Source organism: Tympanuchus pallidicinctus, unplaced genomic scaffold (genome assembly GCF_026119805.1).
Source record: "Tympanuchus pallidicinctus isolate F22 unplaced genomic scaffold, pur_lepc_1.0 scaffold24, whole genome shotgun sequence".
NCBI classification, from domain to species: domain Eukaryota; kingdom Metazoa; phylum Chordata; class Aves; order Galliformes; family Phasianidae; genus Tympanuchus; species Tympanuchus pallidicinctus.
Genome location: NW_026294741.1, coordinates 1981873 through 2006918, shown reverse-complemented (window position 1 = coordinate 2006918; position 25046 = coordinate 1981873). Strand labels below are relative to the sequence as shown.

Below are 25046 nucleotides of genomic sequence, written 5' to 3'. Positions count from 1 at the left end.
AAATACTTTTCCAGAATAGCGTAGAAATCTGCCTTACCTGTACTACCCTGAGAGGCCTCCAAAGTCTCCCAGCCACTCCAGCAGCTGGCTGAGGTACATAACCTCCACCCCGGGGGTCAATTGCCAATAGCAGCCAGCTGCCTTTCCCCAAGTGAAAGCAAGCCACCCGAGCTCAGAAAGCGATTAAAGAACACCTGAAGACACAGATAGGCAACAGGTTCCTCGCTGCCACGTTCATTTCTACCCAGCCCTGTAACACTTCTTCTACAATGAAATGACAACGCATTATGCCCTTGATGGGGGTGGAGGAGGGGGGAAGGGCAAAAGAGCAGGCAAAGGAAGCATGAAGTTGGGGCGATATCGAGTTCCGTACGGAGTGCTGAGCCCTGAGGTCCCGCCGCGTTCCCCCGGGCTGCGCAGTGCGGAGCTGCTTCACACCCAGGGCTCCCAGGTGCGGCTGCCCGCTACGCCCCTAGCGCGGAGAGCAAAGCAGCCAGAAAGATAACGAGATACTGACAGAACGCAGCGCTACTTGCACGTAGGGTTAATTTACACAGAGAAAAGGCCACTTTTTAGCACATGGCAGCCAACGAGGCCCTTCGGACAGGCAATGAGCTTCAGGTGCGGCTCCGAGCGCGCCCCGAGCTGCGCGCGCGGCCGTCCGTCACGCGAGGGCCGGGGAGGGCAGGCGCTGTGAGGGAACGCTCGGAGCCCGCCCTGCCGCCCCGTGCCGATCCCGAGCCCCACCGGGGCCGCAGGGTCACCACAACCGCAGCCCCACCCCCGCAGCCCGCTCCTCACACCCCCACGTACCCGTAACCCCACCGCTCTTCCCTCCTTCCTCCCCTCTCCATCCCCCATTCGCTCCTCGCGCCTTCCCAGCGCAGGCAGTTCAACCCCTCACCCCTTCTCTTCCCCCCACCGTCCCCGCTCCCGCCGCCTCTCCCTCCCTCCTCCCTGCCGCTGGGGCTGCGGGAGCCGCGAGGCGGAGCGGGCCGGGCGGGGGGTGGGGGGAAGGCGGCTCCGCACACCCAAGATGGCGGCGGTGGAGCTGGAGTGGGTGCCCGAGACGCTCTATAACACGGCGATCTCGGCCGTGGTGGATAGTTACGGGCGGGCCCGGCGCCGGGACATCCGCTCGCTGCCCGAGAACATCCAGTTCGACGTGTACTACAAGGTGAGGGCGGGCGGCGGGGCGCTGAGGGAGGCCGGGCCCGGGCTGGGCCTGAGGGGCAGAGAGGGAAGGAGAGCGGGGCTGGGGAACTGGGGGCCGGGCCTTCCCTGAGGGGCGCGCCGAGCGCGCGGCCTGGCTTCCTGCGGTGCCGCCGGGCTGAGGCCCGAAGGTCCGAGAGCGGGAACGAGGGACCGCGGGGCCGCGCGTGAGGAAGGGACTGCGAGGGGGCTGGGGCTGTTTGAGTCCGGAGGGGGGAAGGGGCTGCCCTTGGAGTGAGGAATCGGGGTGGGTGGAGGCATTTGCCAGGCTGGGGGGGGGGGGAAGCGGTCGGGGAGCGCGGGTTTGTGTTGAGCTCTGCGGAGGTTTTTCTTTTTCCTTCCTTTTCCACCCCCATGTTGCAGAAGGTGCTGTCTGTGGTGGAGGTTGCCGGGTCTGCCGTGCTCTTGTACGTTTAAATGTCTGTTTGGAACCAGGTGGAAGGAATTGAGGATCTTTAAATGGTGCCGTTTATCAGCTTTATGTCATTTTTTCACGTGGTGGCTGTTTCTCGCTGAGCTGCCTCCAAAATACCCAGAGTTACAGTAAAGGGTGTGCTGAGATGGTCCTTGAATCTCTATTGTCCACCAATTAGGCATTTCATCCATCATCTGTGGGAACCAGTGGAAATAAGCATTCACTGGGAAAGACTCAATGTATTTAAAAAAAAAGAAAAGAAAAGAAAAGTGGGAGATGACCTTTATTTCCTCTGCCAGTTAAGTTCTAAAAACTTAGGGTGCCAAACAAAGTAATTTTTTTAATAAGTCTTAGTGAACCTGGAATAGTGGCCCATCCAATGCTGGTGCAGAAACAGTTTTTAGAAGGCATGCTGATTGTCCCTGGCGACAGAGAAACTGTTTCTACCCAGTTGAAACATACAGGTACATTTCTGCACCCTGGGTGTCCCTTGCTTCTCTTAAGAGCTGAGAACTGTGGGAAATGTTCTGCCACAGTGAGTGTGCTTGGGGAAGGTGAGGTGGCTGAGATGCAGCTATCAGTGGATAAGCCCTATTGATATGGGACTAACAGCATGGGAGAACATTCTGAGGCTTATTTTCAGCTGTTGGCAGGGATGCCCATTGACACTGGCATTGTCTGTCTTGACATTCATACAGATGAGGGATGGTTCCCAAGGGCTTAAAAAACGTAGAAAGAATTTCACAAGTTGGTGATACCCAATCATGTATTGTTCCCACTTCCTTTAAAAACTCATCCAGAGGTGATCTTAATAGGTTACATACACTTCTATTAACACTCTTCAATTATTACATGTATCAGATTCATTTGGTGTTTTTTCATCATTAAAAATAATCCAGAAATAGATTTGAGTTCTAAAGAGGCTTTTAAATCTATTTGCTCTGCTCATGTAACAAGCAGCATGTTTTGTTCAGGAGGTGGTAACAAACATGCCATGGATCTGTTTGGTTGTACTAATCACTAGCCAGTGTAATTTCTGTTAACCATGATAATTGGTATCATTGTTTTGCCTGTATTTTACAACAGGCTGATCCTTGATAATCTGAACTGTGTAAGGTGCACCTATAATGGTGCATACATACATCATGTAGAATAAATACAAACACGTGGTGTAGTTTGGTGACTGTTGTGCCAGTGCTACTGATGGTAAGATCGTCTCCTAGGAGAATACCTTGTCTTCAGTGGTTGCATTTAAATTAGCTAATATATAAATATAACTTAATCTTGGCTGGCATGCTAAAAGCAAGCGTAGTCCTGACTGAATGGTGCTGTGTGTGCAGAGATGTCTGCTTTCAGCCAGCACCTCAAAGCATAGCTCAGAGAAGTCTTGTGGAACAGTGCTTGTATTTTTCTGTGCACCTGTACGACACTGAGTGCTGGTTCTTGATTTCTGTGTTTGGATGGCTGAGGAATACAAGTGATACTGGTGAACTAGTCTGGGAGGAGGACTCCTTCACACCTTGGAGCAGTTCCCTGCATGCTGTGTCTGGTGCTTGTTTTGCTTTTTTGTTCTGAACACAGTTGCTGTGCTTTTCAAAAAGATGCAGGCATTAAATACTGTTGTAGGTTAGTATATGTATTCTTAGGACATCCTGATGATGAGATCTTTAAGCCAGAAGTAGGATTTCTAAAACCCACTACCAATCCTTAACAGAAGGCAAGCTAGAAGACTTCTAAATCTTTGTTCTGACTGCATCTTTGTAGTTGATGAAAGGCTGTCAGTTTGTTGTTGGTGTTACATGGAGTAGTACGTATTCTTTAGATACACCTGAGTAGAATTTGGTGTGTAGTGCTTGTACAAATATGTGTGCATTTAGACCTTGTGGAAGGTGGAGTGTCTTTTGGTGATTATTGAAAGGAATAGAAATTTTTTCAGTCTTTCACATCCAACTTGCAAGAAATGCTGTATTACAACTTGTGATACTGGAGAAAGTGCCACTTTGCAAAACTAAAAGGAAGCATCAGTCAGATCTTCTTTTGACACTCACTGTGGATGTTAATTGGCTGTGGCCATACAGAACTTGAAAATTCTTTTAAATGCATTCATCCGTATGAACACTTGAAATTAGCACTTACCAGTGCTATTTATGGAGTCTTCCAGCCTTGTTACGTTGATTAAGATGGCAGAGGTAGGATGTCATGTTATTACGATGGTGGAAATGGCCAGCATGTTATCTGAAAGGGAGGAAAGAGCCACCTGAGAAAGTCCTCATCTTCTGTTCCCACCAGGGTACCCTCTGCTTCAGCGCTTGGCTGTGTTGTGATGTCACCTTTATTTCCCATCCATTAACCAGCCCAATTGCTTTCAACTGTACAGATTCCAGAGCTGTTGATGTCTAGGATGCATTTTATAAACCCACGTGTTCCCAGTTTACAAGAAGGAACCAAACAAGCAATGGCTGTGGAGAGCTCTCTGCTGTGGGCTCAGTAAGAAATAGGTGCTGTGGCACAGTGACAGGAGCAGGCAGGTTCCTGGTACTGAGTGTATTTATCCTTAGCGACTAACACTTTAAAAATGAAAAATAAATCAAATAATCATGATTGCAATAAAGTAAATCTGTAGTGCTTTAGCCAGGGCATTACTGGATTTCTGGTTTTTAAATTTTTGTCTCAAAAGCCTATTCACTTTTCCTTGCAACCATTGGAGAATAAATAGAGACTGGGCAGAACACTCATGAGGATGTCCAAGTGTGTTTGGAAGAGTTCATAACTAGAATTGTTGCAATCAGCATCCGGATCTGGAAAAAAATATGCAAATGTAGTTATTTTGTTTCCTTTGTGTCTTTACCAGGTTAATGTATATCCTGGTGGTGCTGTTTCCTAGTAAAAGTGGTTTGTTGGTTTGGTTTTTTTTTAATCTTTATGAGGAAGAGAAGGGGAGGCCTTGTGCTTAGGAGCTGAAGCAGGAAACGTGCTGCATCGCAGTTAGAACACAAACAGGGCATGCCTGGCAGCTGGGCTGCAGTGGTAAATGCCACACTTTAATTTGTTTAAAAAGTAGGTAATAACTGGAATAAATTGAAGCCCCTCTCCCCCCCCCCCAAAAAAAAAAAACCCAAACCACTCCAACACTCCACAACATCTGGGAAATCAAATGATTCTGTTTTGTGTCTTCTGGGGAAAAAATCTGGTGTTTAGAGGGAGGGAGTTTATCCGAATAACGTAGTTTTTGACAGAAACAGGACACTGAACTCTGCAGTCCAAAGATCATTCAGTTAATGTCTCACATAGAAGTTTTTTCCCTGTACTTCAGCTTTGTTCTGTTATGCATAATTTGTGGGGGTTTTTTTGTTTGTTTGTTTGTTTTTGTTTTGTTTTGTTTTGTTCTTATGTTTTCCGGCTGTATTTGATGGGACAGTGCTTCATTAGTCATGGTGCTCTCTGTTGTAGGTATTTATGCAGCAAGCTGATGCTGGCTTTACACTGGATAGATAACAAGGAGTTTCATCTAATGTTCTTCTGAAATGTCTTTTACGGGTTGTGTTTTTTCACATTGATTTTTCTTGAAAGTCACTTGGATCCAATGTTCCTTGAATGTTTTCTGATGAGATCATTAACCACAAGAACAGTTGGAGATGACAATTTGTTTCAGACACTTGGTGGGGGCTCATAACAGTTAGTAATTGTGCTATGCTTATTTGTATTTAAAAAATCAGGCAAAATCCAAAAGGACCATAATCGTGCTTTTTCTGTATTTGACACAGTTGATGAAACTTCCACACTGCTCCTACACTGATATGAATCGAAATGCAGATTTTAAATTTACATCCTGGTATCTGCAGCTTCTGGATAGTGTGTAGCTGGAAAACTGCCTTCCCACTGCACTCTGCAAACCCCCCAGAAAGAGAAGTGTGGCTAATAGAAGAGCTCCTATTGCATCTAGTTATTCTTTGAACCAAGCAAAATGAGTAAGCAGGAATTTGCTGACACTTGGCAACGCGCGATAGAATGTCTGTTCTGTGCATTGCAGTAGAGATGACTTTTACTGGTGAGGGATGGTTACAAGCTTTTCTGATCTTACGGAGTGAATCTGGTTTGTCCTAAGGCTTCTGCTTCTGGCTGTGTGATGAGGGAGGAAAGGACAGGCTTCCTGCGAGATGAAATGTAGCTGCACTGATGTAGTTCTGAATCCAGGAGCAGAAGGGTACAACCAAGGTCACAGTAAGTAGTGTGTCTTGGAAGGCAGAAAATCCAGAGCGAGTGGGTTGTGTTTTGTTGGGTTCCTGCAGTGACCGATCGGTGTGACTGCACAAAGGCTTAATTCCTTTATCCTGCTGTGCTCTTGGGCATCAGAAATGAAACGTGTATGGGAAAAACAAGCATGATTTCCTTGTGCACTCACATAGAGGCATTGTGATCTGGTTGGACTGGTGCGTTCAGTGGGACATATCTGAATACTGCTTGAATTCAGTCATATCTGTCTATCGCTCCCCTCTTTAAATCCTCCAAGTGAAGGAGAATCATCATCATGCCATGAGCTTTAGTCCAATGATTATTACTCTTTATTTTAATACATACCTTATCTGTAGTCTTACCAGAGCCAAAACATCTTGCACTGTTATGTCTTTGGCTTGCAGCTCCCTGCCTTGCTTACCATTCTTCAGAGTCTTACCATTTAGTTTGCTCTTTGTTTTGCTTTTTTCTCCTTGAATCTCTGTGTGGTTTTCTAGGCTTGGCTCGCCTGTTTTCTTTTTTCATTGTCCTTGTTGAACCTTAGATACTGAAACTCATAATACAGACAATGAGGTAATACCACAAAAAAAGTGTCCAACTACCGCTGAAACAGTAATTCTTGTTTCCACTTAATTTTGTCTGCACTGGTTGAACTTCAGTCAAAGCAAACCACATAGAAAACCCTCCAGTGCAGGGTTCTGTGTGGAAACACACAGAAAATCAGAAAAAAAATCCTACATTGCTGGTGTGATACAGGAAGAGCAGTGAGTGAAAGTGTGAAGCACGCTGTGAGCTTCCTGACTGGAAGCATGGTTTTCAAAAAGAGCTGAGAAGTTTGATTTATTTTTTTTTTAAAGCCCCAAACAATATCAGGGTGGAATTGGTCTCATCCAGAAGCCTCATAGATGGTTTTGAAATAGATTTGTAAGAGATGAAAGTACCCAGATTTATAACAGATTATTTTCTCAGCTTGTCCCCCAGCTGTCCCCAGGGCTTTTCAAGAGTCGTTTCTCAATGGGTTGATTCAGGGCACTGACTTCAAAAGATTTTTTTTCCTTCTGTGTTAAGCAGAGAAGGGAGGCGGTGGTTGCAGCCAAACTTATTTTATAAATACAGATTTTGTTGTTTAAATATGCAATCCTCCCCAAATTCAGCATAGTAGTCCATGTTATATTATTGGGCATTGCTAATCATGCTGGGGGGGCTCCTTGGGACTTCTTGCAGCTGTAATTCTTACTGTAATGTCCATTCTTGTTTTTCAGGCCTCTTCCAAACTGGAGCAATAGGAGCTTTTTTTTTTCTTTCTTTCGTTGAAAGCACTGCAATTCTTATGGTCCTTTTACAACTGCTTAGAGTTAATCTTTATTATGAAGAGGCTTAGAAAAAGTAATTGCTCCTACATTTGTGCACAGTGGAGAATGCTGGTGATTTAAAAAAAGCAAAGAAAAAAAGCCACTTTCTCAGTGGTTGGATGTCTGCCTTTGTTTCTAAGGGTTTGCTAAGAATCAGAGCTCAACCGACTGAGAGAGAGCTCTGGCAAGAACTCACAGATAATTATATATGCATGATGATATGACAGCAGATAAGTTACAAGCTTCTGTTATCGATATGTTTAACTGGAGGCACCTCTATATGCATTTTCTGAATGCTTAGGAGAAAGTTCTGTAAGTCACTGTTAGCCTTAGCTCCTGAAGGACGTCATGGTGGCTTTGCCGCAGCTGTACAGAGCAGTTGGACTGTGTAGTAGCAAGCCAGCACATGAGATGTGCTCCTATGTTCGTGTCTTCAGTGACAGGCTTAATGTCAGTTTAAGCGGTGTAAGCTGGGAGTCATACTGTGTGTTTTTATGTGTCTTTCTATAGTTAAAAAAAAATCATTGATAACCTTCAAATAGGTCAAGTTTGTGTCCGAAAAAAATCCTCCTTCCTTCTTAAGAGCGGAGTAGTTTTTCAGGAATCCAAACCTCTGCCTTTCTTGTTGGGGCCTGTTTTTCTTGAATCACTCTTTTGTTTTGTTTTTCGTGTTATGTAGCAAGGCTTGTGGTCAAGAATTCTGTCTCTGGAGCTTTAACAAGAGAATCATTTCTTCCGTACTTGCAACTGCTTCTCAATGAGCAAATAAGAGTTACTGAACCTTCTGGAATTGCTTCACAGTTTGACATAGTCTCACTATTTCCACGTCCAATTCTGTTTGAAACTATAGCTGTAACAGCTCTAACAGTTTGAAGAGACTTCAGGCAGAGTTAGTTCCTCAAATGCTTGCCAGCATGTCGAGGGAAGGGGTGAGTGGTGTGGTAAATGTTCTGAGGATGCTGTATTTCTGGTTATACCAGGAAAAAACTGGATGGGCTGAGCTGGGGAGAGGTGTGTGAGGAGCGGGTCTGGACCTTTGGACCCAAAATCAGAGATGTGTGAAAGATGAGGGTGTGGTTTGGGGCATCCCCTGTTCCCCCTCACTGCCACGGTGTTTTCAGTGGGGAAAAACTCTCCAGCTCTGATTTGTTTCGAGTACAGGGCCATGGCACTGCTTTATCTGAGGAACAACTTTTCACGTAGATACTGTTTAAGACTTCCTTTTTTATTTTTGTTTTTTTCCAGTGAAATAGTTGACTAAAGGGAAAACATTCATTTCTGGCAATTGACGTTTTTAGGTTAAAGAACTTTTGAAGTTTTTTTTTGTAGGTTCTGTTAAAATAACAAACTCGTGCTGCAGAAACATTGTCATGTGTTTCATAAAGAGCTCTGACTAAAATGAAATTTCTGGCTGGCAGTGTTTTATGTGCTTGATTGGAGTGCTCATTGACCTGCCTCCTGGGCTTGTGGTTAAAATGATGCTCCAGATAAATGGTACTTTTCAATAAAGGTATTGAAAGAAATGATTAGAACTCAAAAACTGAAGTTTTTATTTGATCATTGTTTGTATCTGAGCATTCTATCTGTAAATAACTCCTCTCTCTCATCTTTTGCTTGCATGGTGAGAGTGGCTGACTCCTCATTTCAGAGTTTCTCGTAGCTCTAAACCCTGCTCAAATAGCCTGGAGTGCCTTGCTGCTGGTAGCAGTGCTCTGGTCTTGGACAGTTTGTGTTGGAATGTTGTGGCATTGATTTTCTGAATAACTGTTAGAGTGCATAACCTGCACGCCTGTGATGGTGTGAAGCCTGAGTGCACGCCTGTGTGTGTGCTGGTGAGCTGTAGTGCTCTGCCATCACACAGTGCAGGTTGGAGAAAGACAGAGATGGCTCTGGAATGGCGAGAGCTGTGAGAGGCAGCATCTGGGGAGACTGGAGATGGTTTTTCCTTCTCATAGAGCTGCTGCCTTGCAAAAAAAGGTTTTAAATAATAAAAATATGAAGAAATGCTGCCTACAGTACCTGAAATAACAAATGCTTGTGCCACAACAGTCCTCATCTGCTGCAATCCTTGTGCTGCTGGCAGAGGCTGCTGCCAGCTGACTGGGGTGAGTGGACCGTGCTGCTTTCTGGCTGCACACCCTACTCTTTGCTATTTGTTGTTCAGGGACTTCGTGATGTCTGGATTTAACAGCCCCGCTGGATTTCTTTGCTGTGTATTCGCACAGCCACTTCTGCACCTATGTAAATTCTCAGTATTTATAGCATAATGTAGCAGGGAGCTCTGCTGCTTAGCTGTGCTATGCACAAAGAACTGTCTCCATGGTTTGTTTTTTATGAACAAGCTAACTGATATATTTGCTTATCTGCAGATAGAAATTGGTTTCAGCATAAAACCAGGCATTGCTTTTAATAAATTGAGGAACGTTCCCATTTACTCAAGCAGGAATTGTTCATATAAGCCCAGGTATTAATGGGGTCAGGGCTCACGCTTGTGTTTAGCTCTGGGTATTGGTGAGTCATCCATTGCAGAACTTGTGGGTTTGGGGTGGTTTTCTTGGATGCATAATTTCATTGCTTCAGTTTTTGTCCCAGACAGAGGCTGGAGTTTTGTAGGATGACAAGCAGTGTTTTGAATTTAGGCTTTGGCTTTGTGTTTCCACTTACAAATCACCTAGAATCTCTTCACGCAGCCCTGTGATAGATTCTCTTTAGTTTTTTTAATAAAAAAAAAAGCATCTGATCTGATATCAAAGAAGCCATTTGTTATAACTTTTATTAAATTTAGTAGTTTTTTTATTTTGTCTTTGTTCTCTAGCTTAGGAATTGTGATGTTTTAATGATGCAGGTAGATGTAGTGAATGTCTGAAGAAAGGAGGAAGAAAAGAACGGATAAAAATAAATTGAAAGCAAATATGGAGCTCTTATAGTTTGTGTGTTTAAGTTCTGCCGCTGAAGGTGTTCTCCTGTGTGGAGATAGTGAAACTGTTTCTTTTTAATATTTACTCTTCTGTACTTTGAGCTCTAGAATTCAGAAGTCATTCTAACTGGTGAGCTAAATTTCCCAGGAGAGCACCAGGTCTTAAATTTTTAAATATATTTGTATTTTTCTTTCAGCTTTACCAACAGGGCCGCTTATGCCAACTGGGGAGTGAATTTTGTGAACTAGAAGTTTTTGCAAAGGTGCTGCGAGCTTTAGATAAAAGGTAAGCACCTTCCTGCACTGACAGGCTCATTTCAGCCCTGGGTTCTTGATCTAAGTTTTGAATCCAGAAGATGTCAGATCAGATTCTTTGTTACCAGGACAAGCTTTGTGTCTCTAGTGTCTCCCTCCCCTTGTTTGTGTGTATGTGATGTTAATGGGTTTGTCACTGCTCATTTATCTGCCATTTTAGTGTGAGTCAGGGGAGGGGTGGGCTTTGAGGCTTCCCCACCCACAGAGTCTAAACAGAAAGCTTTGTTTTCCAGTTGTAACAGTGTGTGGGCAGCTTGTATTTTGCTTATTCTGGAGGGTGTCCTTGTAAAGAACTGTGTGTACGCTCATTTTATTTTTTGGGTAATCCAACAACTGTAACCCATTAGTCTTGAGACTGTCAATTATGCTTGTGTTTGTCTGCTTTTTGTTTGAGAGAAGGCTGGAGTTATTTCCTCGAGTCACTACTCGTTTGTATCCATGGTGCTCTGACTGCACTGTTTCAAAAACTTCATACATAACAAGTTTTGTTTTCTCTTGTTTCAGACATCTGCTTCATCACTGTTTTCAGGCTTTGATGGACCATGGAGTAAAAGTTGCTTCTGTACTGGCCTATTCTTTCAGTAGACGATGTTCCTACATAGCAGAATCAGATTCTGCTGTAAAAGAAAAAGCAATCCAGATTGGCTTTGTTCTAGGTAACTGGTGTTCATAGACTGTTAAGTATATTTCTTTGTTAGCTCAGTTAGGCTAATGCTATTTTTTACCTCTTGGTAACTTCTTTTTGGGAATGTGTGTGCTTGGAGTCTGTGTTTTTAGGAAGTCGCTTGATGGCTTATATATATAACACAATTAAATACCTAAAAATTTTAGGCTGCTGTCTGCTATTTCAAGTATGAAATTTACAAGCGTGGTAGTTAATGTTAAGACTTTGTGTTTTTCTAGCATTGATGCAAGTATTTCATGATGAAAAGCTATGGAATACGAGAAGTCATGCTCAGCTGAAGGAGAGTTCTTCTGCTCATGTTTCACGTTCAGGACTGCAGGGTTAACTCTGATAGAACTCCTGTATGCAGCATGCAATTTCATGGTGCTTTGTAAAACACGTTTCCTTTGCTCTCACTGCCTACGTTCCCCCTAAGCTGTTAGCAATGACTTCCTGTATTTTGGCATAGGCAATACTGCACTCCTGTATTCCTACTTATTTGTAATAAAATAAGAGCTCTTAGATGATCTGAGCAAATGCTTTTTCCTAGAAAGGCACTTTCAAAATTCTGTTTGTTCTTGATTTTTCCAGGAGGGTTCCTATCAGATGCAGGATGGTACAGTGATGCAGAGAAGGTATTTCTTTCCTGCCTTCAGCTGTGCACCCTTCACGATGAAATACTTCATTGGTTTCGTGCAGTAGAGTGTTGTGTAAGGTGAGCTGACCTTTAATTCCCACGTGTCTTACTGAGAAGTATTTATTCATATGTACCACTAATATGAGCCAAGAAGCTTCAGATGCTCTCTTCAGAATTCTGGCTTTTGTTCCAGAAACAAGGTGATGCTATGAGAGGCTGGACGTGTATGTACACCTTCCTGGGATAGAAAAATGCTAGCTGTAGTGCTGCTGTCAGCACTTGATCCTTTGACTTATAATTAATCCAAAAAATTGTCTAATTGTTTGGCGTGCTGAAGAAGCTGCCTTAAAAATAAACTCACCTTCTCCAAATACAGAAAAGAAAAGGAGATTATAGGAAACAGGTTTGGAGAAGAGAAACACTGATGAGAGATCTTAATTCTTCTCTCCTTCCTTTATTAGTTTATTGGAAGACCTGTCATAATGTCTCATGCAAGGTATAAAATGTTGCACCTATACGGTAGCTCATATTTTCAGAATTTTAGCATCTCTTTACTGTAAAGTATTGTGTTCTGATTTGCTTTACTTTGTGGGTTTTTTTCCTGTGTTCTGTTGTCTTCTTGACTTACAAGGGCTTCCCTGATGTCTTCCAATCTCTATCACTCACTGTCTAATAACAGATCTCCAGAAGGGACAATTAAAGTTAGTTTACCAAAATTTCATCTGTGCTAAATGGCAGGCATTTGCAATAGGAAAGGAACAGCTGTCTCTTTTCTTTGCCTGCAATGGAGCAGGAATACAATTCTGCCCTTTAGGCTTGGAATATGATGGCACTCACATTTTGAATGCATCTCTTTAAAGTAAATAAGCATCAGTTTTCAATAACAAAAATCTCTACTTCTGTTCTAAACAGAAGCCAGAAGCTGAAATAGTTGCTTGTTTGGAGAAACAGTGTGCGCTTCAATACTGCTTTCTTGTCTGTATTTCACCATTTACTGAAGCTTCTGTGAATCTTTCAGATGGGAAAAGAGGTGATGATAAGAAATGGGGGAGCGGGAGAAAAGGAGGCTGTTTAGAGTTGTTGTGAACTGTGATGACTGCATTGTCTTGTGTTAATTCAGTACTGAGTATCAAAGGATCAAAACTTTCCAAACTGTAAATCCAGAATGGGTAGTCAGGCTGGCACTAGATCAATCTGAGCAGATATGCTTGCTGATTCCTTTGAAGGTGGCCTTCTTACTACTTGTATTCCTGTTGGACAACACTAAAATTACTGTTGTTAAGCACTATTGCTCTTCCTTTAATCCAAAATTTCCCTGCTAGTGTTGCTTATCTATGAACACTTAGGTGTGTATGTTTTCTTCTATTTAAAAGTTGTCAATCCAAGAAACTATTATGACAGCTAACAATTAGCTGTCCTGCTGTTCCTGAGCTTAAAATTGCTTGTGCTGTTGCCTCAGAGTGAACTCTACTACGTAAATAATATTGAATGCATTTCAAAATATCCCTGTTCAGCCCCGTTTATGAATTGTGCCTGGGTGCTAACGCCATCCTGCTGTGTTGTCCCATCTTTCCTGGCGGCCCAGAGAGTGACATTAGTTCCAGATGCTTTCTCATGTAGAATGGATGAAATTGAATCTCTTGTAAAATTATTTATGATACATTGTGCTGTTTAAGGACTGAGGACAAAATGCAGAGATGCACGCAGAAGAGTTTGTACTTTTTGTCAGTTTCAGTTTACCATGTTTTGGAAAGGAGGTAGAAGGGATTTAATACCATATGTTACTGAGTTTGGGAAATGAGATTTTATCAGTGTTGAGAATGGACTTCAGGAAAAATAAAACAAAGCCACACACACCAAAGTGGTTTGGGCATTGGATGTGCAGAACTTCATCAATGTGAAAAAAATCATTTGGCATTTCCACCAGGAGAAATTCTTGCCATGCAAGATGCAAAGCATGGAATACTGTAACAAATTTCTATGAATAATTCCTTTGTATTACTGAATTCAGACAGTGCAGTTTTGCTGGGGTGGTACCCGGTTCTCTAAGTACAACACCAGATTGTAGATCAATGATGCTACAGCATGACGAAATGTTTTATTCAAACACTGATTAGAAGATCTCTTTACATCTTTGCAAGGTTGCTCCATGTTCGAAATGGTAACTGTAAATATCACTTGGGAGAAGAAACGTTCAAACTGGCTCAGTCTTACATGGACAAACTTGCCAAACATGGTCAGCAAGCAAACAAGGCAGCACTCTATGGGGAACTGTGTGCACTGCTTTTTGCCAAGAGTCACTATGATGAGGTGAGTAGGGCTAGTTTCTTTCTGTTCAGCTTCTGGGCGCTGGTTATGAAATCTGCGAGGACTCTCCATGACTGCTTCACTATTCACGTTGTCTTTCTAGATATCTGTGTGGCAGTACCAGAGGTATACCTGATTTACCATCTGGTTTCTGTATATTGTTCTGAGTACAAACTCTTAATAGTACTTGAACTGATATTAAGAAATCATATGCAATAGATTGCCTGTGTATTTTGGTTATCAGTAAACAACGCATTACGAAGAGTTTATTTTAATAGGTAAAAAGAAATTGGAGAACATAACACTTTGCAGCTACTTTAGAAAAAAGGTCACTTCAGTGTGAATGCAGTTTTTAGCTCCTAAATTCATTGACTAGGAAGCTGCTGTCTATGATGGTGATTGTAAGGATTAGTTAAACATTATAAAAGAACCTTTTCCTGTGAGATATATTACATTCATTTAATTATACAGACCTTAGTGTAATACTAAATACTGCGCATTCAGTATCAAGTTGAAGAGAAGTTCTTCAGGTTTGTCAGACCATGGCAACCAGTGTTTTTAAATCTGCCACTGTAAATGACTGGTGTATATTTTTCTTAATGTTGCAACACAATGATGTTTATGAATTATTGTGTTGGTTAACTTTGTTTGACAGGCTTACAAGTGGTGTATAGAAGCTATGAAGGAGATCACAGTTGGCCTGCCTGTAAAAGTAGTAGTGGATGTTTTGCGACAAGCTTCTAAGGTAAATTTAGACTCTTCCACATTCCTTTTTTAAACTGCTACCAAGGATGGGTGAGAATGTGTAATGCCTCTGCTATACTTCATGTGCCTCTGGTGTATTTTCTTCCTTTCCCTGTGAAACAATTATAGCTGTTCAAAGGGACATGATGGCAGAGTTAACTTGGAGCCTTCCACAAAAAGACGGACTGTTTCTATCTTTGATGTAGACTCAGATACAACATTAATCTTTTTGGTGATTTATGTCAGAGTAAAATATTTATTGATGCTTTCTGTGAGCACTTGTTAAATAAGTCCCTTAGTGACAGCGGTGATATTAGAATTAAAAGTAATAGAAATTGGGCTGATATCTCAAGGAGAAGGATTTTGAGTGTACACCTCTTCATATGCTTCATTTCAACCTGTTTAGGCTTGTGTTGTAAAACGTGAGTTTAAGAAGGCTGAGCAGCTGATAAAACACGCAGTGTATCTCGCCCGGTGAGTACTATTCCAAAAAGCCCTCTTGAAATGTACTCTCAATCTGCCTCAATGAGTAATATAAGCATGTTTCTACAGGGAGCATTTTGGAGCCAAGCACCCCAAATATTCTGATACACTACTAGACTACGGATTTTATTTGCTCAACGTAGACAATATATGCCAATCCGTTGCCATCTATCAGGTATGCAGCAGGGCTAAATGCATTTGGTTTCTATTAATACATAAAATGTCTCTATTTCTTCTGAAACTCACATGTTTTTAACTCAGGATAATTAGTTCATTTAATTACTGCACTGTTTGTTGACTTCAGATTTTTGCTTTCATTTTTTTTCTTCGCCCTTGAGTGATTTCTTTAGGTTTGCTGTCTGAAGTATGTAGGTGTAGACCTGAATTTTTTTTTCCCCTGTTAGCAGTAAGATGCATAAGGTGGTGGTTGTTTTTTTTTTCCCCCTGTGTCAACTGACATCATGGTGCTCTTGTGACTCTTTCAGACAGCTCTTGATATTCGGCAGTCGGTATTTGGAGGTAAAAACATTCATGTAGCTACAGCTCATGAAGACTTGGCTTACTCTTCTTATGTTCACCAGTACAGCTCTGGAAAATTTGACAATGCACTGTGAGTACAGCTATTTGAGGTAATGGCAGTAAATCTAATACTGCAAATGGGGGGGAAGAATGATTTTAATTTATACAGATTTTTCTAACAAGAACATTAATACAGTGAACATCTACATTTATCTTGTTAATACTTTACCAGTTAGCTGGTAATTGAAATAGCAATGAGGATGCATATATTTAAACTCTTTCAGATTCCATGCTGAACGTGCTATTGGCATTATAACTCACATTCTCCCAGAAGACCATCTTCTCTTGGCATCTTCAAAGAGAGTTAAAGGTAGTATCCTGAATTGCATTACTGGAACAGTTTAGTATTTTGTCAATGGAGAGCAGGCATTCAGTTGTATTTATTCTGTTCCCAACAGAGGCAATGTAAGCTTTTTCCCAACTGGAGATGGCTTGAGAATATTCCCTGTAGTTCTCCAATGTTATTTGTCAGCATGCTTGTAAAATACAAATTTAAAATTCTTTAAAGCTTTGTTGAACTCATTCTTGAAACAATAGTAGTCAAAATACGGAATATAAAGAAGTGTTGGTAACTTTGATACCTAGTTGTAAAGTTTGAAAGCAGTTTGTAAGAAATCTAAATCCTGATTTAAATATCTCCTGACACTTCTTGGGTGGACGGCTTTCTGCAGCTGGTAGTTGGTGTGTCTGTCTGGAACACAGTGATGTTGCTTTTCTTCTTCTTATACTCAGCACTTATCCTGGAGGAGATTGCAATAGACTGTCATAACAAGGAAACTGAGCAGAGGTTACTTCAAGAAGCTCATGACTTGCATCTGTCCTCACTTCAGTTAGCTAAAAAAGCCTTTGGGGAGTTTAATGTACAAACAGCAAAGCATTATGGCAACCTTGGAAGACTGTATCAGTCCATGAGAAAGTTTAAGGTAAGATCTATTAAGGAAATCTCTTGACATACAATTTATGAGATGTCTGTAAATATGTCAAAGCAAATTGTACTTTATGTCCCCGGTTCATAACCTCAGTTGGGAGTTTCATTCCATTTTAATATTTCACCCATTCAAAGCTTTGCACAGAAATAATTAAGATGCCTTTGGGGACAGGATGCAAAGTGATACTATTTGCTGATGATCCAAAATAAGAATTTGGAGAACTTAGTCTGGTTCTGGCCTTCCTATCTTTTATTTTTTTGTCCTTTGTGAAATGCTTGACTACTTAATCACTGCATGGTTGTTTCTTAAAGTGTTTATGGTGTGGTGAGTGCTACCTGACCCATATGAATTTGTTCCTCGCAGGAAGCAGAGGAAATGCACATCAAGGCAATTCAGATTAAGGAGCAGCTCCTGGGTCAGGAGGATTATGAAGTTGCACTGTCAGTGGGACATCTAGCTTCTCTCTATAACTACGATATGAATCAGTATGAAAATGCTGAGAAGCTTTATTTGAGATCCATAGCAATTGGTAAGTGATTCTTACAGTGTTTATTTACATAGCAGCCTTCATACAAAAAAAAAAAAAGCTTTTTGAAATGTTTAACATTTTATTGAATAACTAAAAATGAAATGCAGTATTTCTGTTTTTCTGCATGGTTTCAATCTAAGTATTGAATCTTAATTTTGTTATCTCCTTTCTTTAGGAAAGAAGCTTTTTGGCGAAGGATACAGTGGACTTGAATATGATTACAGAGGTCTCATTAAACTGTACAATTCCATTGGCAATTATGAGAAAGTTTTTGAGTACCACAATATTTTGGCCAATTGGAACCGGTTGCGGGATCGGCAGTTCTCAGTTACAGATGCTCTGGAGGATGTAAGCAGCAGTCCTCAATCCACTGAAGAAGTGGTCCAATCTTTTCTGATGTCTCAGAACGTTGATGGACAGAGTAGCTAAGAACTCGGTCAATTAATCAGTTAAGTTTTTTCCCAGATTACAGGGGAGAAGTCATACTGTGAAATCTAAACCATGTAGTTCTCTGGGGGCTGGAATTTGCATTGAAACACTGGTCCAGTCTACTGAAGAGTGCCCATACGGATGAATGTGTGTTAAATTCTTATCAGCATGTGTATGGCATGTTTAGTTCGGCTCACGTTTTTAACTTGGTATTCCAGAAAACCCTTTTTTTTTTTCTTTTTTTTTTTCCAAAACAACCTACTTTGCAGAAAGTCTGCAAGAGAACATTAAATAAAACTGTTTGAGTTCAAAAGAGTTGCATTCTTATTATGAATGGAAGGTTTCATCAAGAGCTTTCTTCCGATAGACAGAATAAATGCTATACTACAAGAAATTATACGAGAGAGGTCTCTCTAGTTCATACATTTGTAGCAGAGTTAATCACAAATACTAAGCAAAGGAAGGATGCTTTGGCTGCTGCCTGATGAAGAAAAGTGGCAAAGAATCACTTCGGAGAGCAACATACCATTTGTAATCCACAGTAATTTGATAAGGAAGTACAGACCGTATGTTGTTTTTAATACCCTGAACTGGACCAGTGTTTGTCTGTAAGTGATGGAAGATGCAGTAGACCAGCAACCTTAGTTTTCTTTGGTACCAGCCAAGAGTGCTAATCTTCATAACAGGACCAGGAAAATCAAAAGTGGACCAGCCTGCTAGAAACAGTTTTTGGACCAGTGGCTTTAATTTAATATTTCTGCCCCTGCATTCACTTCTACAGTAGAGTGATTTCATTTAGATGTATGATCAGTGCAAAATTATATTCCTGTAATAGATACAAAACTAGGAAGTGGACGTTCTTTAGCAGTTGCGATGGCATGTTTTACTTAGCAAGCTTATACAGATATTAATGTCAATGCCACACGCAGAAACTAGAAATGCTTAACTATTTGCTGCAGCCATCTTCTTTTCTATTATTTTTTTTTTAATGGGCTTACTCTGATAATTGAGGCAGTACCTTGTTTATACCAGTCAATGGTTTTGTATTACAATCCAGGTCAATTTTATGTTTCTGGAGAACACAACTTATTGTACAGTTTGCAGGGGTCAGTGGAAAATGCCAAAAAGCACAACAGGTCTTTTTTTGTGTGATGCTTCATTTCTACATTAAACAATAGTACAACCAGAAATGGATTTCCTTTATATTAATTTAAAAAGCAGAAATCAGCTGTAAACATCCTTTAATAATGCCTATCTCACTAGCTTGTCTTAATTTTTCTTCTGTTGGGGGTGGGGGGCTGCTTTGCTGTGTAGATTTATTTATTTTTTGCTTGGGTGTGTTTTTACTTTTTAAAATGTTGAGGTAATGCTCCTTTGAAAGTGTAACATAGCAAACTAGAAACAACTCGCTGCTGTTACCTCCGTTCTTATTATAGTGGCGCAAACAGTGCCCTGTGGTTGGGTTCTGTCTCTTGGGTTTTCTCCACCCCCCCTATTTTCAGGGGTTTGTAACTTGGCCGTGGAAGTTCAGTCCAAGGTGGGGCTCAGCAAGCAAGGTTCCTACAGCACTTGGACTGGATGTTTTGCTTAGGGTTTGTTTTCTCTGAAATAGTTTGTAAAGCTTGGAACAGGGAAAGCTGCTTGATGGTATTCAAGAAAGAGTGCACAGAAGAAATAAGAAACTTCAGACACTGCTTTGAGCTTAATGACTCCTTTAAGAACTGAAATTTTCCAGGCCAATAGTTCATATACCGGTGCCTTCAAGTGTAATTTTGGGGGAAAAGGCTGAATAATACCGACTTGAATATGCAGCAATATGAGTGCAGCTTTAATGACTGCATACCTAAATACTTTAATGAGAGGATTCCACATTTAAAAACAACAAACTGTGGTATTAAGGCTTACGTTGCAGTGTACCCTCAAAGGCTGTTCAATGAAAATTCAACTTAAAATGATGTATGGATTTAACATTTACTTCATAGCAATTTTTCTTGCTTAGGAGTGCTTTAGGTGAAACATTTCCATCTCTGACTAGCATCTATTAGGGGAGTGATTAATTAGAGTTCTCATGAATTCTTTTCTTCAGTCCTATTAAAATTACTTAAATTAAACTTGTAATGTTGGTACCAGAATTTGGGCAGAGGGAGGCTGCTTAAAATTGGCCTCAACAGGCTGTGTTACTGCTGTATTGCAGAAGGGTTTGACAGCTTCAGAACAGGCACTGACTTGCATTTATGATGTCTGTTCATGAATGGTTCCCAGTCAAGCCTCTGCTTCCAGCTTCTGGCTAACAAAACTCAAAGGTCTCAAGATTTTGGGTTGGGGAGTGTTATTTGACTGACACTGGCACAAGCAGTCCATATGAACCATTGCTGTCACATCAGCTCTCTGGTTTCTGTGTGTTTCAAGGACTGCTTTCAATCTGTGGCGAGTAGGAGAGCTTCCAACATGGGGCAGGTTAAGAAGGTGTTTGCTTCTGAGAACCAAAATCACCTGTTCTGTTTCTGTGATGGGTTGCTTTATTCTGTTTTCTCAGGCCTGCTGCGTGGATGAGCTTTTCTTTCTTTCCTCAAGCTACTTCCCTAGCATGTTGTGTACCTTGACGTATCGGCTTGTCTAGAAGGGATTCACATCCTGAAAGTCACCCCGAGTTCTTTTTGTTGGATTTTGGCCAAGAAATGTGACTTGGGCATGAGCATCTGCTGTGATCCTTGTGGAACTGCTAGCATGCTTTTCGTGTGACTAAATCCTGACTTGGCTGTTGGGCTGAACTTCTCACTGCAGCCCTTCAGCAATTCTGGTTGTGCCAAGGCACCACGTTTTGGAGAAAGGTGGCTGTGGCTAACTGCTAATGCTGTCAAACAGGAGCTTTGCAGGGCGACTTTGCAGCTGCCTACAAAATGCTTTGTAACCTGCTCTGCATGCCATAACTTGGAACATCCGCTGTCCTTGCTGCAGGTGGAGTTTCCATGTGATAATGTAGAACTGGCCTTTCTAGTTGTCCATTCTGTTTCTCTGATCTTGTTTTTGGAAGAAATTGGCTGTCTGTATTGGCATGTGGGGATAACATCTAGGACCTGTTGTTACTGTTACTGTCTCTGCTGTTGTTTGGTATCCCTGAGAAAGTAGAAATCCAGTTGGATGGCTACAGAAGGTAAATGACTTGCTCAGCTGTAAGGGTGGAAACATCTGCAGTGTCATTGAGGCAGATTTCTATGTATTCATTTAATTCTATTTAATGACCAGCACAGGTAGAGCTAAAGGAACAGAGTGCTACCTACTATGTTCTCTGTACAGTGCAGCTTTTCAGCACAGAATTGCCAACAGAGACCCTGCACCTCCCTTCTGTCAGGTGTAGAACCAAGGAGTTCCTGTCCTAAATTAGCCCTAAAACAAGCTTTTCAAAACAAGCTTTCCACATGGATCTGAGTGTAAGTACTGGGGAAGGAGGCTTTATAGTTAGCCTTGCTTGTTAGGAGACCTTGTCCTTGCTGTAATGCAATTAGCCAACTTCAGAACGCTTGATGACTTTGATTAACCATTGGCATTTTATATACGCACAATGCACCTTCTGCTAGGTGAGATGGTGTTAAAAAGAGGAGATCTGGGGTTGGGGCTCTGAAATGCATCTTCAGAATATTTCTTGACGGTAAGTAATCACAGTGCTTGGTTACAAGTGGTGAGGAGAGGTGTCCCTTCGTAGAAAATTACTTTAACTATTATTTAAGCCCTCATGATTTTCACTATAAAGCTTCTGAAATCAGTTATTTGTCTTTTGTTTTAATTGAACGCTGCAATTTGTAGAAAGGGAAGAAGGCAATGTCAGGATTCTTCCACTGTTTCTGGGACATGGGCTATTCTGGATGACTTCTTATGGAAAAGGAGAGGCAAGCAAAGCTTAAGAACTGACAAAATGGGACGGGGAAAATTGCAGAAAGATGTTTTCAAACCAGTCTATCCCTCGGTCACTTGAAGTTAAACACCTAGTGACTATTTGGCCCCAACAGTGGTTTGGTTGCTTTTACAGCATGCTGTTATGACCAACGGGTGTCTGCCTCTGAATCTTAGTCTTCATGAGCACTCTTTACAAACCTTGTAGTTGAAAACTTTTTTTTTTTTTTTTTGCACATAAAGTTTTTTTGTTGAAGACTTTTGAAGGTCTTTTAGTTGCTGGATTCTAACTTATTGGGACAACAATGTTCTTTTGTAAAAATGAAGTGTTTTTTTCTTTAGATGTGCTGCGATCTGATATTTGCTAACGGTGCCATTGCGCTGCTCCTCATGGTACAAGAAATGCACGTTGAACTTCTTTCCTTTTATTGTTGTGTACTGGTAGAGTACAAAAAGGAAAATGCGTTGTGCCTAAAACATGAGTGAAGCTGTGGACAAAACCTTGGTTTGTGCAGATGGGATTTGACTTCCCAGGTAGCAGCAAATAACGCGGGGGAGATGCTGCTGTTACCAGGTTGTAACGAAGCTTGTGCAGAAGCCTGATTTTTCTCTAAAGCTCGTTGTTTCCCTTTTTTCCTTATTGTTTCTATAATAAGAAGGTGACTGGCCAAATGTTGACTGCGGATCTGACTGTTTGTTGTGGGTGTTTCCATGTTGGACGTGTATGGCCTGTTGCACGGTTTGTTTATTGGCCTTTTGAGGATTCTGTGAGAAGCAGGGAAGAAATTTCCTTTATCCAGACATCAACCAAACTGCTTACAAAAGAAATTGACAGCACTGGTAATGCTTCTGTCCCTAAATCTCAGGAATGTTTCGGGCAGTGAAACAGGTTTCCCTTTGGTGATATAAAGGTGCGTGCTCTAGGGTCTTGTTTAACAATATTTCATTGCAATCCTAGGTATCTATAGCATGAGTGGCCTTAGTGAGTTTGTTGAAGTGCACATTTTTTTTTTTTCAAAAGTAAATTTTAAGATGAAAAAGATATATACTATATAAATATATAGAGATATTTAGAAACTTGGTTTGTGGTGCACAAGTTCAGTGTTGGATCACTAAATAACTGTCGCAGGTACCATACGTGTAACTTTTCTTTGATGTATTTTCCTTCATGGGAAGCAATGTTGCCGTGGTTACTAGGACTTCACAATTTCTTTACTACTTAACGATGTGAACGAACTCTACGTTTTATTGAACATTACCAGGTTCAGTACTATTTTTATACTTGTTGAACTACAGGGAGTTTTAATTTAATAGCATTCTAAAAAAGATGTTGCTTGAACTGTATAACTGTATAAATCAAACTACTTACACAGACGACACCTCTAAACCAGAATCTCTACCTGTAGTGCCACAGTCATTTATATGAAGTTATCTTGATCATGACTAGACTTGGAAGACCACCCTACTTGTGTCAAGACTTAATGTTTCGTATCCTACTTCTCACAGACTGCAGTGCCCGACATTATTTGTAACCATCAAAACCATATTATGTTTGTAACCAGCATTGTGATATTCTGTAATTGTATTGCTAAAATGAAATATCGACCTAATAAATATAGTGTTCCTGCATTTGGAAGCATCTGCGTTGAATTTGGTTCCAACTTTTGCTTCTGGTGAATACCTGTCCCTTTCTTCCCTGCTCTCCCTTGCTGTGTCATAACCAATGCGAAGTGGGAGTTGAGCTGGCGGAGCGAGGGAACGCAAGGAGAGCAGCTGCCTGGTTCTGAATGTGCCCTCTGGGATGCTGTGCCAATGCTTGCGCAGCCAGCAGTGGGGCTGTTTGTGTTTCCTCTGAGCTGTTCACCATTACGCTGTTCTTCCACTCCCAGAAGCATTAAGAAGTTGTACTTACTGCTCAGCAGTTCAGACTGCGCCGTGTCAGCGGGGTAACGTGTGTGCAGAAACACCGTTAGCTCTTGATAGTAGCAAGAGGGTTGTGAACCTCCCATCAGGTTTAATCTGAAATGCCTGCAGAGGCAGAGATGGTGGCTGTGGCTCCTTCCTTGTGCCTGGCTTCCAGGTGTGAGCTCCCATTAGGGGAGGTGCTGCAGTTCACTTGGATTTGTTCTTTTCCGTTCTCATTTTGTCTTGTTGATAACTTTGTTGAGTGCTTCTGCACGGTTCCCTCCCAGCCTGTTGCCAGCTGCTCTGTGCTCACCTGGCCGCTCGCTGCGGCCCTCAGCACAAAATACAAAGGCCTGTGGGTTTGGACCGGGCCTTGCGGGCTGAAGGCAGCCAGGCCTGGGGCACCACTCCGAACTGTGCCCCATAGGATGCCCTGCTTGGACAAATCCTTGCTGGCTGGTTTTCCAGGGAAAGCAGGATGACTGCAGAGGCTGAGGTTGAAACCAGGGCTGCAGCGGTGCCCTGTTGTACAGCCTGGTGCCTCCTGTCCATGCTGATGGAAGGTGGAAAGAAGCACAGGCCTCTGGGGCTCTGTGCAGCTTTCTCAGTTCTTTCCCTTTTCCCCAGGGAAACGCTGACGTTTTAGGAGTGCTGAAGCCAAACTGCTGAGCATAAACCAAATGGCCTCGTGCCTCTGCACCCACCTATCCTGCTCATTTTGGGGAGTTAATGAACCCAGCTGGGTCAGTGCTGCTGCCTGGTGATGACTTCCTTCCCGGGTTGGTTCACAGTCCAAGAAGCCAAAGTCAGTGCTGTGCCAGCAGGTGCAGCACTGCGTCCTGCGCTGATGGAGTTCAACCACAACATGCCTTGAGGTAAGTACTGGTGTTTTGTTGTTTGCTTTGTTTGCTTGTTGTTAGTTCTCTGAGGAGGCTGGCTGCAGGTCCCTGCATTGGTGTGGGGATGGCTGTGGTGCTGCAGTGCCTGTCCCAGACTGCAGGCTGCTGTGGGACCAGTTCTGCTTATTCTGGACATCTTTTGTTTCTCTGTTTGGTAAATAACAAAGTTTCTGCTTTCTGTGGCGTAAAACATGAGCCTTACTGTCCTGAGCTGTCAGCACATGGCCTCTGTTTGTACCTTTCCAGGTTTGTGGTTTTAGGAGAAAGGAATAGATTTTTGTCTTTTGCTGGTTCTATATTACACAGTGAAACTTACAAAGCATATGCAAATCTTGCTTTCCTTATGAGCTAAGCTCAGGATTGTGCAACATTTCCATGAATTTCTTGATGCTGCGTTTAAACAGAAGAGAGCAAAGAGCCCGGGTGAGGAAATGTGAGCCGAGTGCTGTGTGCTGACTGCTAGCATGACGCAGCGGGAGAAAGCAGTCCCTGTGTCAGTGTGCTGCAGGATCTGATGTGTTGTGCTGCTTACGTGGAAGGTTTTCATACGATGTGTGCATCACAAGAACTTTCCTCTTGCCTTTGTTTGCCGATGTCACCCAGGCA

The 25046-nt window shown here is 42.1% G+C and overlaps 1 protein-coding gene across 2 annotated transcripts; it reads left to right on the top strand.

Annotated features, from left to right (window-relative positions):
• Positions 1–727: 727 nt before the first annotated feature.
• Positions 728–23265, top strand: APPBP2 (amyloid beta precursor protein binding protein 2). Of its 2 annotated transcripts, none has more exons than XM_052688613.1 (13): positions 728–1177; positions 10327–10415; positions 10949–11100; positions 11700–11823; positions 13887–14055; positions 14708–14797; positions 15203–15270; positions 15349–15454; positions 15765–15889; positions 16083–16168; positions 16591–16781; positions 17151–17316; positions 17492–23265. In XM_052688613.1, exons 1-13 carry the CDS (start codon positions 1037–1039, stop codon positions 17743–17745), a joined length of 1761 nt encoding a protein of 586 aa, XP_052544573.1. In that variant the 5' UTR covers positions 728–1036; the 3' UTR covers positions 17746–23265. The 2 variants fall into 2 exon arrangements, with proteins under 2 accessions (XP_052544573.1, XP_052544574.1); XM_052688614.1 differs by lacking the exon at positions 728–1177 and adding an exon at positions 1325–1343.
• Positions 23266–25046: the final 1781 nt, after the last annotated feature.